This window comes from Lactuca sativa, chromosome 2, assembly GCF_002870075.4.
Source record: "Lactuca sativa cultivar Salinas chromosome 2, Lsat_Salinas_v11, whole genome shotgun sequence".
NCBI classification, from domain to species: domain Eukaryota; kingdom Viridiplantae; phylum Streptophyta; class Magnoliopsida; order Asterales; family Asteraceae; genus Lactuca; species Lactuca sativa.
This window is the reverse complement of record NC_056624.2, coordinates 51655873-51671573: the sequence shown is the minus strand read 5'-3', so window position 1 is coordinate 51671573 and position 15701 is coordinate 51655873. Positions and strand designations below refer to the sequence as shown.

The 15701-nt window shown below is 39.0% G+C and overlaps 1 protein-coding gene across 1 annotated transcript; it reads right to left on the bottom strand.

Annotated features, from left to right (window-relative positions):
- Positions 1-837: 837 nt before the first annotated feature.
- Positions 838-3763, bottom strand: LOC111898032 (protein FAR1-RELATED SEQUENCE 5-like). Its single transcript, XM_023893975.1, has 3 exons — positions 3306-3763; positions 1078-1336; positions 838-936 (listed from the first exon to the last, which is right to left on the bottom strand). The coding sequence occupies exons 1-3, from the start codon at positions 3761-3763 to the stop codon at positions 838-840; spliced, it is 816 nt and encodes a 271-aa protein (XP_023749743.1).
- Between the last annotated feature and the right edge of the window lie 11938 nt (positions 3764-15701).

Sequence of the window (15701 nt, the reverse complement as noted above, 5' to 3'; positions counted from 1 at the left end):
CGTCCATTTGAGAATTCTTAAACCGTCGCCTCAATAATTCTGGAGGAATTATTTCTCTACACCAACGTTTCAAGATATATCTTTCGGGTATTTTTTCAAAATTGTAGTACCTCATAACAGAAAATATGTGCCTACATAGAACTCCAACATGTTTTAACTGCATGCAGGTACACAAGAAGGATCCTTCACTCTTGTTGTGAGTAACCTACATTTTATTGGTGAATATTTAATTAATTTCAATATCAGTTAATATATCTATGATGTGAATTTCAAAAAATATAAATATAAACATACCTTAAAATCTTTGTCGTTCACAAGACTATCAAAATGATATTCTTCCTCCTCAGGTAGGTCGGGGACAACTTCCTTTTTGCTTGTGCTAAGACTTTTATTTCTCTACAACATATCAAACATGTCGGCACCATTAGAAGAATCAGTTACGAATTTTGTGATAAAGCATGATTTTTCAGATTAAAAAATCTCTTCCTGAACTTGATAAAATATTCTTCTTGTGTAAACCTTTGCTGCGTGTGGTTCATAAGGAAAATATGTAATGTTCTTCGGAAATGTTGTTGTAGTTATGAAATCCGATGAATTTTGAGTGTACCTCTATCTTTCCGTGACCAAGTTAAATGTCATCATAAAATTGACAAGATATGATTCGGATAATGTAGTGTTCTGAAAAGACCAGTTTTAACTTTCTGATAGTGACATGGTTCTCATCAAACCGAACATTGGAACATTCTTGAAGAATGCAGGAATCCACGGTCTCCTCAAACCAAACATCTTTCTTAACCATTTATTATCCTCAAGATGAAATTCTTTAATCATAATGTCCTATCCAGCTTCAAACTCTGACTCATTAATTTTTTCATTCCATATCAAGCTGTTGAAGCGTTTCTTAAAGTCTGAATTGTTGGCGATTTCCCAAGTTAACTAAAAAAATAAAAACAACATAAAAATGTAAGAATACAAAGAAATATATGTTATATAATAACGATTAACCGAAATTGTAAATCAAATAAGAAATACTTTTGTAAAGAATACTCAATTGTAGAAAACAATAGTGGTGTATACCTTTTTAGGTAATTTTGATGTTATATGCCACATACATAAACGATGACTGGAGAGTGGTGACAATTCATCAACAACTTTTTTGATTTCCAAATCTTGATTAGACATTATAATCTTAGGTGGACTCCCAAAAACTTTCAAAAAACATTTTAGTAACCATTTGTAAGAATCTGTGTCTTCTCGGGTAAGCAATCCGGCACCAAATGTGACACACCTCTTATGGTTATCAATTCCAGTAAATGGAACAAATACCATGTTATACCTAAATGTAAAATATGTTGTAATCATGAAAACATATATAAAAAAATTAATAATAACCTAATAACATGTTAGTCTGGTAGGTGGCATCAAATGAAACAACATCCCCAAACTCCTTGTAGTTATACTTAGAAGTTTCATCAGCCCAAAACAATGAAAATAGCTTTTTTTTTCCTCGACTCTAAACTCAAATGAGAAATTTGGTGCATATTAAAATCTCTTTTCCATGATGTTGACAATCAATTGGGCATCACTACCACCAATAAAACAATTTAAATTCCTAGCATAGTTCTTGTAATCAATCGCCAATCCACCACGAACTGAACACCTGTGACAATTGTCAATTTCGGGTCAAGTCAAAGTCAGATAAAGTCAACGGGACAAACCGGTCAAATCATCTAACCCTTGTATACTAGGGTTTTCCTTATTCTTAAAGTTGTTTAACTCGCTATTTTAATAAGAAGTTATTACTTGGAAAGTTTGTATGTTCGGAAATTCTAAACCCTAATCAGGACAAGTGATGGATCTATTCGATAAAACCTTATTCCTTAACCCTTGGGGGCATATAACAATCATAACGAGACTTAACGGGATGTACAAACCTTACGTTACAAAGCCAAACACTTAAAAAGGTCGCAAACGAAGTCTCTCTTGATCTCTTTCACTCTATCTATCTCTGTGTGAAATCTCTCCCAAATCTGTCTAAGCATGTGAAATCTCTCCTAAATCTCTCCAAGTATGTGAAATATCTCCCAAATCTCTCTCAAAATCTCTCTCAACTTCTTATAATCACTCCGGACATCCTAACCTGTAATTTAGTCGAAAACCGCTCAAAAACGGAAGTGTACGCGAAAAACAACCTTAAGGAGCCGAAACCCTCTTACGGAGCCGAAACCTCTTAAGGAGCCGAACCCTCTTAAGGAGCTGAACCTTATTAGGAGGCGAACCCTCTTCGGATCCAAACCCTAGAGGACCGAAACCTCCCTCTGAACCGATCCTTCTCATAGAACCGATAGGCAACAGCTGAGGCCGAACCTCGCAGATAGCCACCGAGACCGTGCCTCGCCTTCTGTTCCTTCTCCTCGCACTTTCGGTTCCCTTCCCTTTGCACCTTCGGTCCGAGAGACGACCCTTCATAGAAAAACCTTACTCTCATTTTCCTCAATCCACTTGAGGTTCTATGAGCTGGAACCGAACCTCCGGCCCTGAATTTCGGAATTTGGCAATTTTTGCCCGGTTTTTGAATATTTTTAGCGTTTTGAGCCCGTTTTTTGAGATTTTAACTCGGGGTTTTCACCCAAAATCATATTTTAACCTAATAAACCCTAAATATTCATATTTTAACTATAACTGGAGGAAAATCAATGCCTAAGAATAATATCTCTTGCATAAGATACTTAAGGTGGAGTGTTGACTTTGCTTTAGTGTATGACACAAGTAACCACCCCATGCCCACTCAATGACCCACTCAATATTTTCCTTACAAAACTTGCATGATTTATTTTAAATATGGAAAATACTTGTACATTCTGGTTTTGACATTTAAGACTACACATCACTTTTGTAAGGAAAATATTGGATTTTTCTTGGTAACACACAACTCATTATAAAGATCGGTTTCCAAAATTTTCGTCTAAAAAGCTTATGAACTCACCAACTTAATTGTTGACACTTTTTCAAAACTACTTGTATTCTTAGGGAATCAGCGAAATCAGGAAATCACAAGCTTTTGAGGATGGTACGCTACGACGTTAAACAACTATTTTTTTTTTCATGTTGTAATCAATCATTGAAATATGTAATACTTGAAACCATGTAATTCTTTTATGATATATTTATGATTGGTTGTATTTACTTTGAACACTATTATACTCGTTGTTGTGATACTATACATGAAGTCCGCCACCCCCCGACGTTCTGCCATCCTTGGTTTGGGGGTGTGACAACACCCACCTTGGAGACCACACATTAACCTGTAAGCTTTTTTTGCACCAACTTTATTCTTATAAATGTTATAAATGTAAGTTTGCTGAGACAAATCTAGTTTTCTTTTTGAACGTGACCAATGCATATTAGCCTTAGGTATCAACATATGATTATGTCTTTCAATGAATTCATGAACCACATATTTTCCTGTCTGAGGAACGAGCTTGAATACAATACGAGCCTCACATTCTTTCCCATGTATATCTTTTCTTTGTTTTACCTTTTTGTACCGAGTATCAATAGTGTCAACATTACCAGTGTTGGGCTTTCCTTCTCTGTTACATAATAAGTACCTACTAGTGAAAGTACCATCCGTATTCTTCTTGTTTGATCCTAGCCTAATATCAAAACATGCTTCACGTGCATAATTTTTGTACATTTCTACAACTGCATCATATGTATCGTGTATGTTGTTGACTTTAGGCTTTACATCCTCATTGGTCATGGGTGTATAATAATCTGTCCCACCGGAGATGTATAATCACTTACAACTACAAATTATTCTGCAAATGTAATATATTAGTTAATGTTTTATTAGTACCATTCTTACAGAATAATGTAAGAATAATGTGTGATTTAATATAGTTTCTAAAACATATTCGTAAAGAATAAACAACTACCGCTTCTGATTTCCGTATCAGTTCATACATAACATAATAATAAAAATGATTACAAAAAAATAAAATATTAACTGTCACTACAAGAAAAATACCATTCTACGACGCACAAACCACGACACTCATTGATTTATGTTAGGCAAAAGAGAGTGACATTAAAAAAGTGTCATCTGTTAATTTTTTTTAAGGATTTAGGTCACGCTTTATTGCGTGCCCTTAAATTAGTGTCATAAGAAAAATATGTATCCCCATGAAAATTTCAAACAATTTTTCATTTAATTTTAATAAAAAATTTATTTTCCAAATCATTCCAAAATCAAATATCCAATATTTTCACAAAACAAAATACATAATCCATATCCCAAGATCTCAAAAAACATATCATCTGCAAGTGTGTACTGATCATACCGGCGCCTTCCCGCGATCATCACTGGTACCTGAAACACATAACACACAAACGATAAGCATAAATGCTTAGTGAGTTCCCCAAGATGCCGCATACAATACATACGCCTTTCCAGGCCATAAATCTATAGGATATTCTGATCCAGGTGTCTCAGGGGATTTCCTGTTGGGTCAATACTATGGTTTATACTTTGCTTTTCTAGGAAATTGTATTTTTATGTAATATCATATAAGTGTTTACGACCGTAAACAGGTTTACGGTCCTTGTTTCCTGTGTGTATATATATAGAGGTGAGGGGTGTGAGGAAAAGAATGATGAACACCAAGGAGCTTAAGTGTGTGCATTTGAAGGAGTTCTAGAGAGAGAGAAAAGAGAGAAGTTTTGTGTGTGTGAATCTTTGTATCCGGATCTTCATTCTAATCATATCATACATAGATTCATCATCATCTTCTTCTTCTCCTTCTCTTCTATTTGATATGACATCATCCGATTGATTGGGATTCTGCACCATCAAACGGATCTGATTGATACACAAGCATTTTTGGGGACTTACAATTGGTATCAGAGCTTGGTTGTATCAATCATTTTTTTTTTCAGATCTAGAGCTTATTTGATCTTATTTTGAAGAGATTTTTGCGTTTTTGGATATATCTCGCAAAAATAAGGGGGGTTTGTTCTTCGCGTTTTTCCTAAAAACGAGTTTTTGATCGAGTTTTGGAGCAAAAAGGGTGAAAAAACGTTGTTTTTCGTCAAGAACAACGATTTATGAAGAGTTTACGGTCTTTGAAGGAGAGTTTACGGTCTTTGAAGGGTTTACGACCGGAAACTGTTCACGGTCGGAGGAGGTTTGCGGCCGGCGGTTTGCGGTTCGGCGACTTGGTGATCGGCTCGGCTTGGATCGCGGTTGGAGAACGGCTCGGCTCAGCAGGGTCTCTTGATCGTCAGCGCGCTTCAATAAAAAAAAGGGGGAATAGATTTGAAGGTTGCCGGGGATCGAACCCGTAACCTCTGCTTGAACATCACAACGATTTACCACCTCGTCTAGCTGACAACTTGCTTCATTACTCCGAAAATTAATTCATAAAGTGTCTCTCTCGGTTCCATTTTCGCAATTTGACAAAATCAGCCCAAAAATAAAAATTTTATTTTTAAAATCCTTTTTCGAACCCAAAAATTTTAATTTTTAAAATTTAATTTTTGACTTTTAATTTTGACTTTTTACTTAAAATTTTGACTCTGACTTTAAAGCTTGACCTTTGACTTTGAACTTTGACTTTCTCGTTTGACTTTTAAATTTTCAAATTTAGCTTTTCGATTTGACTTTTAAGTTTGACTTTTGAGTTTGATTTTTTAAATTTGACTTTTAAGGTTGACTTTTGAGGTTTATAGTCAAAGGGAATTTTTAAATTTAAGTTTGACTTTTGACTTCTCGTTGTGCTTTTAATAGTTTTTGAAGTTTACGAGGAAATTGAAAACATGAAAGAGAGTCGTCAAGAGACGTTAAGACAAAACTTCAACATGTTTGATTATATCCCTGGAGAAACCCTCGAAGCTCAGTTGTAGCGATTTACTACACTCACTACTGCGATGAATATAGCTAGGATCTTCTTGTCTAAATCTGAGATAAACAAAAAGCTATTGAATTCACTTCCAAAATCATGGGATAAGAACGTGGCCATCATTAAGAAGACAAAAGATCTCAATCATCTTAGTTTTGCTGATGTAATTCAAGAACTTGATGCTTTGAAGTGTAGAGAAACAATGAGTTCTGAAAACATTCCGGTCACTGAAGTTACATGTACTCCAGCTTATGAAGCCACGATTAAATTTCTTCGAGAACAAATTGATTTATTTAAAAGAGAAGTTGAGGACCTGGATATGAAGGATATCAACTCAGGAAAGGACAGAAACCCCTGAAGGCTGAATTTGAAGCAAAAACCAAGGACTTTAGGAAACTTCGGGAAGAGTATAGCAAAAAGTGTGAAAATTATGATGATATTAAGAGACAACTTGCTGCTGTAACTGAAGAACTTGACGCTTTAAAAATTAAGTGTGGAAAAATAGATGCCAGTTTCAAAATTATACTGCGTCAAGTCAGACAGTCGAGTCCTTATATGAAACCCAATTAAAATTCAAAGAAAATCAAAACAAGGGTCTAGGGTATGATAGTGTACCTCCTCCTTATAATCATAACTACCCATCCATCCCTATGACACAGGAAGAAATTGACAAGGAGGCACATCTTCGATATGGCAAACCAGCTGGATTTGTGTCAGGAGGATTTATTCAGGTTGAAAATACTAATGTTTCAGCTTCTTGTGTAGGTAAAGTAGCAGAAGATGAGAACAAGGAGAGCACTACTGAACAAACCAATGACTCTTTGAACTCAGAATCTGTTGCTTCGAATTCTGTTGCTCCTAACAAACCTGTCGTTGAGAAATATAGGCCTCCAATTCCAGCGCAAAAGAGTGCCTGTTGCAAGTGTGCATCTAGGATCAATAAGAGACAAGGAAAGGATACGCCACCAGGGGCAGGAAGAAACAATTTCCCAATGAAGAAAAAGACTTGTTTTCACTGTGGAACACCTGGTCACATTGCCCGAAATTGTCCAAATCGCGCATACATTCCTTACTATGCAAAAGGCTGGCAGAACGCGCCAAGAGGGAGATACTCCAAAAGAAACCCCTCAAGGTCAGTTCAGACCATGATGACTTGAACGCGCAGAAGGCCAAGAATCAAACCCAAAAGGCCAAGAATCCGAATCCCAAGGGCAAGAAGGGAATGACGGCCAAGAAGCCCAATCCAAGAGATGCTCCCGTGAATTCAAAATCAAATTCTTCTCAACGGCCGACATCAAGATCAAAAGCAAGTACCGAGCCACCCATCAGATTGAAAAAGAAATGGGTTAAACCCAACTACAAATGGGTTCCAAAGGCTCAATCTCCCAAATCTTCTAACGATTCTAATATTTCTATATCTTATGTTTGTGATAAACAGGACATGTCATGGGAGAAAGTACCTTGCGTTGATGACAAAGGTCGACCCAGTTTCAAAATGGAATGGGTTCCAAAGACCAACTGATCTCGCTCTGTGTCGGAGCAGCTATGGAGGCATATCATCAGACTTCGGTTTGTTGGTAGTGGTTGTTCCTGGCACTTGATATGAGACATCTCTCAACTATAAAACACTCAAAACATTGTTTGGGAGAATGTGTCCTTTGCGGAAAGGGAAGAAAAGAAGTGATCACTCACGGGGTTTATGCTTAATGACATGAAGAATTTTCGGATCTGTTCTGAGATTACGTGTGCTGTTCTCAGACCTTCTGGATGCAAATTCAATCGGTGACTTACGGTTTGAGTTTTCTTCTCTATACTCTTGAGTTTTTTCTTAAGCTGATTCGCTTTAAAGACTAATTTTTGTTTTAGGATAGTTTAAATTTGTGCATTTACTTTCGTTTCTCTCCTATGCACAAATTTAGGGGGAGAAATAAAAACAAAACAAAAAATAGAAAATTATAAAAAAAAATCCAAAAACATTAGAAAATTAGAAAATCAAAAAATATGTTGCTTATGAAATGTGCTTGAGGGAGATGTTTTGGGAAGTGATATTATCAAGTGATAACAGGCAACCTGAGTTTGTGTAACGTACCCAAAGTTGAAGGGTCTTTGCTCTGGTTTGATGCGTCGGTAAGCACGAAAGATTCTAAATGGACTTGACTAGGCAGAGTTGAACTTAGGAAATTTATAGACTTCACAAATTTTGACCTAGTTAGATACGTTTAGCCTGACAATTCGATGCTTGGATAGGTTGAGTAGGGAGATATATATGGGAATCCACTTGTCACATTAAATGAACCCGTACTTGGAACCGTGGTTTAACTTTTCCTCGATGTGCGGATTCTATCCTTAATTCTGGTTGGATGGGGCGAATGGTAAATTCCGATAAATTTGGTCTGTAGAAAATCATTTGTCTTTCTATCTGTCTGTTAGTCATATGTTGTCTCCTTTGCGTGACTTCCAATCCGACCTGGTACACAACATATGCGACTCTAATTCTCTGCATGTTATATATATGAATTTCCTCTTATCTGTTAGCCATATGCTGTCTCCTTTGCGTGACTTCCAATCCGACCTGGTACACAGCATATGCAGCATTCTACTTCTCAACCCCTTTGAAACAATAAGTAATAGCAATTTGAATCTGTTCTCTCTCTGAATGATTGTCTGCTCACCCGGTGTAAGAAGTACTCTGGAAGTTCTTGATGGCTGGGGCATATCAGAAAGCGGGAAACATGTTCCAGTACAATTAAAATTTAACACTCAAAGATTGTCTGTAGATCTCGCTACTCAATTTAGGTGGACAACAATATCCCTGGTCATCGTTAGCTGAATGGTCCTTAAGATATAGTATCTAGAAACTTAGGATCAGATATAATATCTAGGAACTTGAGTTCACCTTGTCTTGTAACAAATAGTATGTGTGACAACCCGATATTTCAACTCTTTGTAATGACCTAAAAGGTCAAGTATTGTAACCACTTTTGAGTTAATAAAATTAACTTTCATAATAAAATGTCCAAATAGTTCTATTTAAATTCCTTCTATATTTAAATGTCTTTAAACCATGATCGTACGTAAAAAGAACGCCCAAATCCGACTTCGTATATTGAAGTTATGATTTTTCCAAGTTCAGCTTAGCAACAGACAGCTAAAAACTCGAATCAGAGATCGAGTGACTTTTGGCCGGAATGACCTAAACGAGAATCGAAGGTCTCGACAATGGTATTTCAGCGGTAAAAAGTCTGGCAAAAACCGACGTCAGATAAAGAAGTTATGAATTTTTGAAGAAATTCCTTAAACACGATGAGTTATAAAATAAATAATAAAAATAATTTCGGAATTTGCCAACGGAGTCTAAACGAAAGTTGTAGAGCATAGTCTCACCTACGCATGGATATAAAGACCATCGAAAACGGAGTTCGTATGAAGAAGATATGAATTTTTGAAGTTTATTAAATAAATTATATATTTATTTAATTCAAAATTCAAGCATTATCCGAAGAGGAGTCAGCGTCCTCATCCGAGGTACGCGCTGCGTACCCCTGTACGCCCTGCGTACCCGATGGACTTGGCCTCGGATCGTCCACGTCGCCCTATGCGAGGCTACCGACCCGTCCGACCCGCCCGTCCGACCGACCCGTTCGAACCGCCCGTCCGACCGACCCGTCCGACCCGCCGTGCCATCCGACCCGCCAGACTGATCCGTCCCATCCGAAGCCGAGGCAGTCGAGGCTTCGGTCATGCATGACGTACGCGTACGCGCTGCGTACGAGCGTACGCCCCGCGTACGAGGCTTCTCAGACCCTCCTATAAACAGCATGCGAGGGCTTCCGAGAAAAATGCTCATTTCTCTCCTTTCTTTCACGATATTGCCTCGTTTTCCGTGCCCGTTCAAACCCGAAGCTCTGGTCTTTTTGCTCAAGTCCCGAGGGTCGATTTTACTCCCGAGATTCCCGAGAATCCCGAGAAAAATCCGTTTCCCGAGACGAAACTCTGCCCGGTTTTCCATCTCGCTATCTTCAAACTTTCAATTGAGTTCATACCCCTTAATTTACCTTTTAAATGTTCTATAAATTCTTTTATATGCTTTCAAGGAGGGGGGGATTACAAGTAAAATACACGAGTATTATCATGTGTTACATAAAGAACTCTTTTATATGCTTTTATATATCCAAATCACATGCGATTTACAAACTTTTAAGGAACTTTCATATATATAACATATGTTAAAATAGAATTCTATCTTTTGAAATATAAATTTGTTGTAATGCATGTATACACTAAACTTTTCTTAGATTATTTGTATACTTTTCTATCTTAGACTCTACCCCAAAAATCTATGCTTTCATAACAAATGATTCCTTTTCTAGGTATTTCTAAACAAACGAGACACACTTTTAGAAAACTATAATAGGTATAGTTTTACGAACAAATTTCTAACTCTTATTTACTAGAAACATGAATTTCAAGAAGTCACTTTCGTATACAAGAACAAACGTAACATTTTAACAAGTAGATCTGTTTTTATAAGACGGTTTTGTGAGACACTAACTTCATGTACGTTCGAGTACACATTTCAAGTCCTGTATTATATACCAGAATCCCTTGGAGGGGGAGCATGGTGTTTGTGTATAGATCTATACGGGTTTGACAACCCGCGCCCTGACTGTTAGCTGCAGTCCACCATTTGGGGTGACAAACGTCATAACATTCCAACGTCTGAAGAACGTTGTGTATAGGCATTCCGAGTCAATAGTATGGTTATAAAACTCACATGGGGTATTAAAAATGCATTGATTTACAAGGTTTTCAAACACATTGGTTATTTTACACTTACATACATTTTTAGAAACAAACATTGGTCTTGAATGAAGGCTACTTTTATACTAGTAGAAAATATAGGATTTTCTAAACACAAACAAACTAAGACAAAACATTTCATTTCATACAAACATTGTCACTTAAATACTTATGAAACTCACCAGCTTAAATGCTGATCTACTCTTTCAAAATTACTTGTATGTCGCAGGAAATCAGTAATTTCAGGTATTCATTATGCTTTTGATGAAGGGATGCTGCGGCGCCAGTTTAATCTCGTATTTTGACATCATATTGTAATTGGTTTTGAACATGTAACTTTTGACAAATGTAAACTTTCAATTATATATATGATGGTTGTATTGCTTTCTTTACTATGTATTCATTTGTTACGTTACCACATGAAGTCATCCGCCCCGAACGTTTCCGCCGTTCAGGTTTGGGGGTGTGACAGATTGGTATCAGAGCAATGTTTATAGTGAACTAAGTATATCGAACCACATAAGATATACAAACTATAAATGCTTAAGGGACTAATACTCTCTGACAAAACAAATTTTCTTTTTACGCTTAAGCAGCATTGCGTTCAACTTAAATTGATAGTTCATTTAAGTACAATTACATGCATACCACAAATTATTTTCATGTTATCCAACTATACAAGTATTTAGACAAGTTGACACTACGATTGAGACTCGATATATGTAGTCAGATTTTGGACAAATATAGCGTGATCAACTATATTTGCCCGAGATTGGACCAACGTATATCGAGGAATGATCGTAGCAAGCAACAAGTCAAAACTTACCAAACCATTACTAGAATCAAACACAAGAATTTAAATACTATAGGAGTATTTGCTATCTAAACTAGTTTAACTTACATGTTTTGCATGTTTCAACCCTATTTCTCGTACAGTCAAATGGCTGGATTTCACCACCTTGGCGACCCCTACTTTCCCAACCAAGGCAACGGAGGATGGATCGAAGATGATCCCGAAGAGGACGAGGAACCCATAGGAGTGGGTGATGACTCCGGTACCGACTCAGAGTTGGAAGTTATCGATCCACCACTCATTCAACCTCCCGTCTTCGTAAGGAACTTTCAAGGACCGACTCCCGTCTGGGGAAGTCACCTCCACCATTGGAGCCAACAGCAAAACCTACACCCTCCCTACGGCATGTGCCGAGACTTCTATGATGTCCGCGGCGGAGGTTCGGCTGATCGAGCACTCCCAGTAATGGTGGGTAAGTTAGCCAATCAGTCCTATCAGTCTGGAGTTCAAGCTAGTCGACTCCGGGATGTCAACGTGGAAGTGCAGGTTCACACTTCTGACATCCGTAGACTGGACAAGATACAAGACAATGCTCAACTCCAAACCGAAGCATTTCAAGCGCAAATGATTGCAGCCCTCGCTGAACTGAGGGAACAACAAGCCGCTTTTGATAGGCGTCTAATGGAGTCAAAGCAATCAGATGCGGAGTCAAGCTCCAAGCGCAACCTACGTCGCAAGTAGTGCTTGTCAAAGACTCAAATTTTGTTATAGCTTAGGACATCGGCTAAAAGTATTTAAATTTCTCGAACTTTATAATCGGAGACCCTTATAGGGGTCAAATTTTCATGATCGTTGTAACAACTTTTATATTAATATAAATGACACTATTACTACTATGTTAAGTATTTCGTTCAAACCTTGAAAGGTCTTTGTGAAACCAAATACTTGTTTCATACCTTCAGTCTTTCAAATAACTTTCATTCTTCTATTTTAAGACTCATACTATCATTTGTTGTTGAACTATAGCGATTTAGTTCATGAGACACATACATTTTCTATTCTATGAAATTCTTATCCTTGTCTTTTCAACCTATAGTTGAAGGATGCCTCCGTGTAGGAATCCAAGGCGAAACAACGGTGAGGAAGAACCTGTACCACCACCACCTCCACCACCTCAATTTGATGTTGTTATGTTTCAAGCAGCAGTCACCGCAGCGGTGGCAGCTGCCATGTCACAGATCAATAACTCGAGTACTAATGGCTCGGGATCTGGCACACACCTATCCAACCATGGCGAGAGTCATGGACCACCTCGAGAATGCACCTATAAGGAATTCACTAATGCCAAGCCCCGGATGTTTTATGGAACTGGTGGTGTGATGGCCCTGAGGCAGTGGATTGAAAGGACGGAGGCAGTCTTTGAAATCTGCTCCTGTCCCGAGCACATCAAAGTCAAATTTGCAACTTTCACCCTTATTGATAAAGCTTTAACTTGGTGGAATGGCCACGTTAAAGTACTTACTCTAATCATGGCAAACTCCATAAGCTGGGAGAGCCTGAAAGCCATGATGATGAGAGAATACTGCTCATGGGGAGAGATTCAAAAGCTCGAACACGAACTATGGACTCTCGGAATGGTTGGTACCGACATCGCTACTTATACCAACAGATTCTGCGAACTGGCAATCCTTTGTCCAGATATGATTGCTCCCGAGAGCAAGAAAATAGAAAGGTACATCTGGGGACTGACGCCCCAAATACGATCAAGCGTGTTAGCTTCCAAACCTGACACCTTTGAAAGTGCTAAAGAACTGGCATAATCTCTGATTGACTACGGAGGTCATCAGAACTCAACCACTTCTGCACCAGAACCACAGAAAGGAAACAACAACAACAACAACAACAACAACCACAATAGCAGGAAGAAAGTGTGGAATAAAGGGAAGGGTGGGTCTTCCCAAGAATCCGCAAAGAAACAACTGGTTTCAGTGAATGTTGCCACTGTACCTACTACAGCTCCTACAAATACCTACCCAACAAAGCCTTATATAGGTAACCTCCCAAAGTGCACCAAATGCAATTACCACCACCATGGACCTTGTCGGGAAATGCAGTGCGCCAACTGCAACAGGAAAGGACACACAACCCGTTTCTGCAAGGACCCCGCAAAGCCGATCACTCAAGTTCCCGGTGCGGGTGTAGGACAGACTTGCTACGGTTGTGGCAAGGTGGGCCACTACAAGAGGAACTGTCCTAAGGCAGCAGGCACCGGAGGTGTGGGACGAGTTTTGGCAATAGGCCACGACGAAGCTGTAGCTGACCCAACTGTAGTTGCTGGTACGTTCCTTCTCGATAATTCATATGCATGCATATTATTCGATAGTGGAGCGGAGAGAAGCTTCGTGAGTCAAAACTTTATTCATTTACTTAAACCCAAACCTAGCAAGTTAGAAAAATCATTCACTGTAGAGATGGCCAATGGAAAAACCGAAAACACTAACTGCATTTACATGGGCTGTACGTTAACTTTAGACGGCCATTCTTTCCCAATCAATCTCATGCCGGTCCAAATTAAAAGTTTCGACGTCATAGTCGGCATGGATTGGTTGAGTCTTCTTCGCGCCGACATCATGTGCTTTGAAAAAGCAGTTCGTCTTAATCTCCCTAACAACGAAACATTAGTTATCTACGGCGACAAGTCTAGTACAAACCTTCGCATCATTTCGTGCATCCAAGCTCGCAAGTGCTTGCGGAAGGATTGTCGAGCATTCCTAGCGCACATCGTTGATACAAGTCAAGAACTGAAGGACATCAAGAGCATCTCGGTAGTACGCGACTTTCCCGATATCTTTCCAGAAGAACTACCAGGATTACCACCGCAACGCCAAGTCGAGTTCAGAATCGACTTAGTTCCAGGAGCTACCCCAGTAGCGAAGTCGCCTTATCGTCTTGCACCAGCAGAGATGCAGGAACTTTCCAGTCAACTTAATGAACTCCTTCAAAAAGGATTCATAAGACCAAGTTTCTCACCTTGGGGAGCACCGGTCTTGTCTGTAAAGAAGAAAGACGGATCGTTCCGTATGTGCATCGACTACAGAGAGCTGAACAAACTTACTGTCAAGAACCGTTATCCTCTACCCCGTATTGACGACCTATTCGATCAACTTCAAGGGGCGAACTACTTCTCAAAGATAGACCTATGATCCAGATATCACCAATTACGAGTTCTAGAGGGGGACATTCCAAAGACAGCTTTCCGAACTCGTTATGGACACTACGCATTTGTAGTGATGCCGTTCGGATTAACCAATGCACCAGCAGTATTTATGGACCTAATGAATAGGGTATGCCACCCTTACTTGGATCAGTTCGTCATTGTCTTTATCGATGATATACTTATCTACTCCCGAAGTGAGGAAGAGCATAGTCAGCACCTACGAAAAGTCCTAGAAACACTGCGAACGGAGAAACTCTATGCGAAGTTCTCTAAATGCGAATTTTGGATTCGAAGAGTCGAATTTTTAGGCCACGTTGTTAGCGAGAAAGGTATACACGTGGACCCCTCCAAAATTAAGGCCATTGAGAACTGGTCGGCACCAAAGACACATACAGAAATTCGTCAATTTCTAGGTCTAGCTGGCTACTATCGCAGATTCATAAAGAACTTTTCGAGCATTGCGAAACCTCTTACTACATTAACCCAGAAAGGAGTGGCCTTTGACTGGGAAGCGAAACAAGAGAAGGCATTCCAGACACTAAAGCAGGCCTTGTGCACCGTACCGATACTATCCCTCCCCGAAGGGATAGAAGACTTCGTAGTGTATTGCGATGCGTCAAATCAAGGACTTGGTTGTGTTCTTATGCAGAGAGGGAAGGTTATCGCTTATGCCTCCCGACAGCTTAAGACACACGAAGTGAACTATACGACACACGATCTCGAGTTAGGAGCAGTGGTATTTGCTCTGAAGATCTGGAGGCACTACTTATACGGAACAAAGAGTACTATTTTCACTGATCACAAGAGCCTTCAACACATTTTCGATCAAAAGGAACTCAACATGCGACAACGACGATGGGTTGAGTTACTAAATGACTACGAATGCGAGATTCGTTATTATCCTGGCAAGGCCAACGTAGTAGCTGACGCCCTCAGTCGAAAGGAATACACTGGTCGGAGGGTCAAATCTCTGACCATGACTATCCATTCC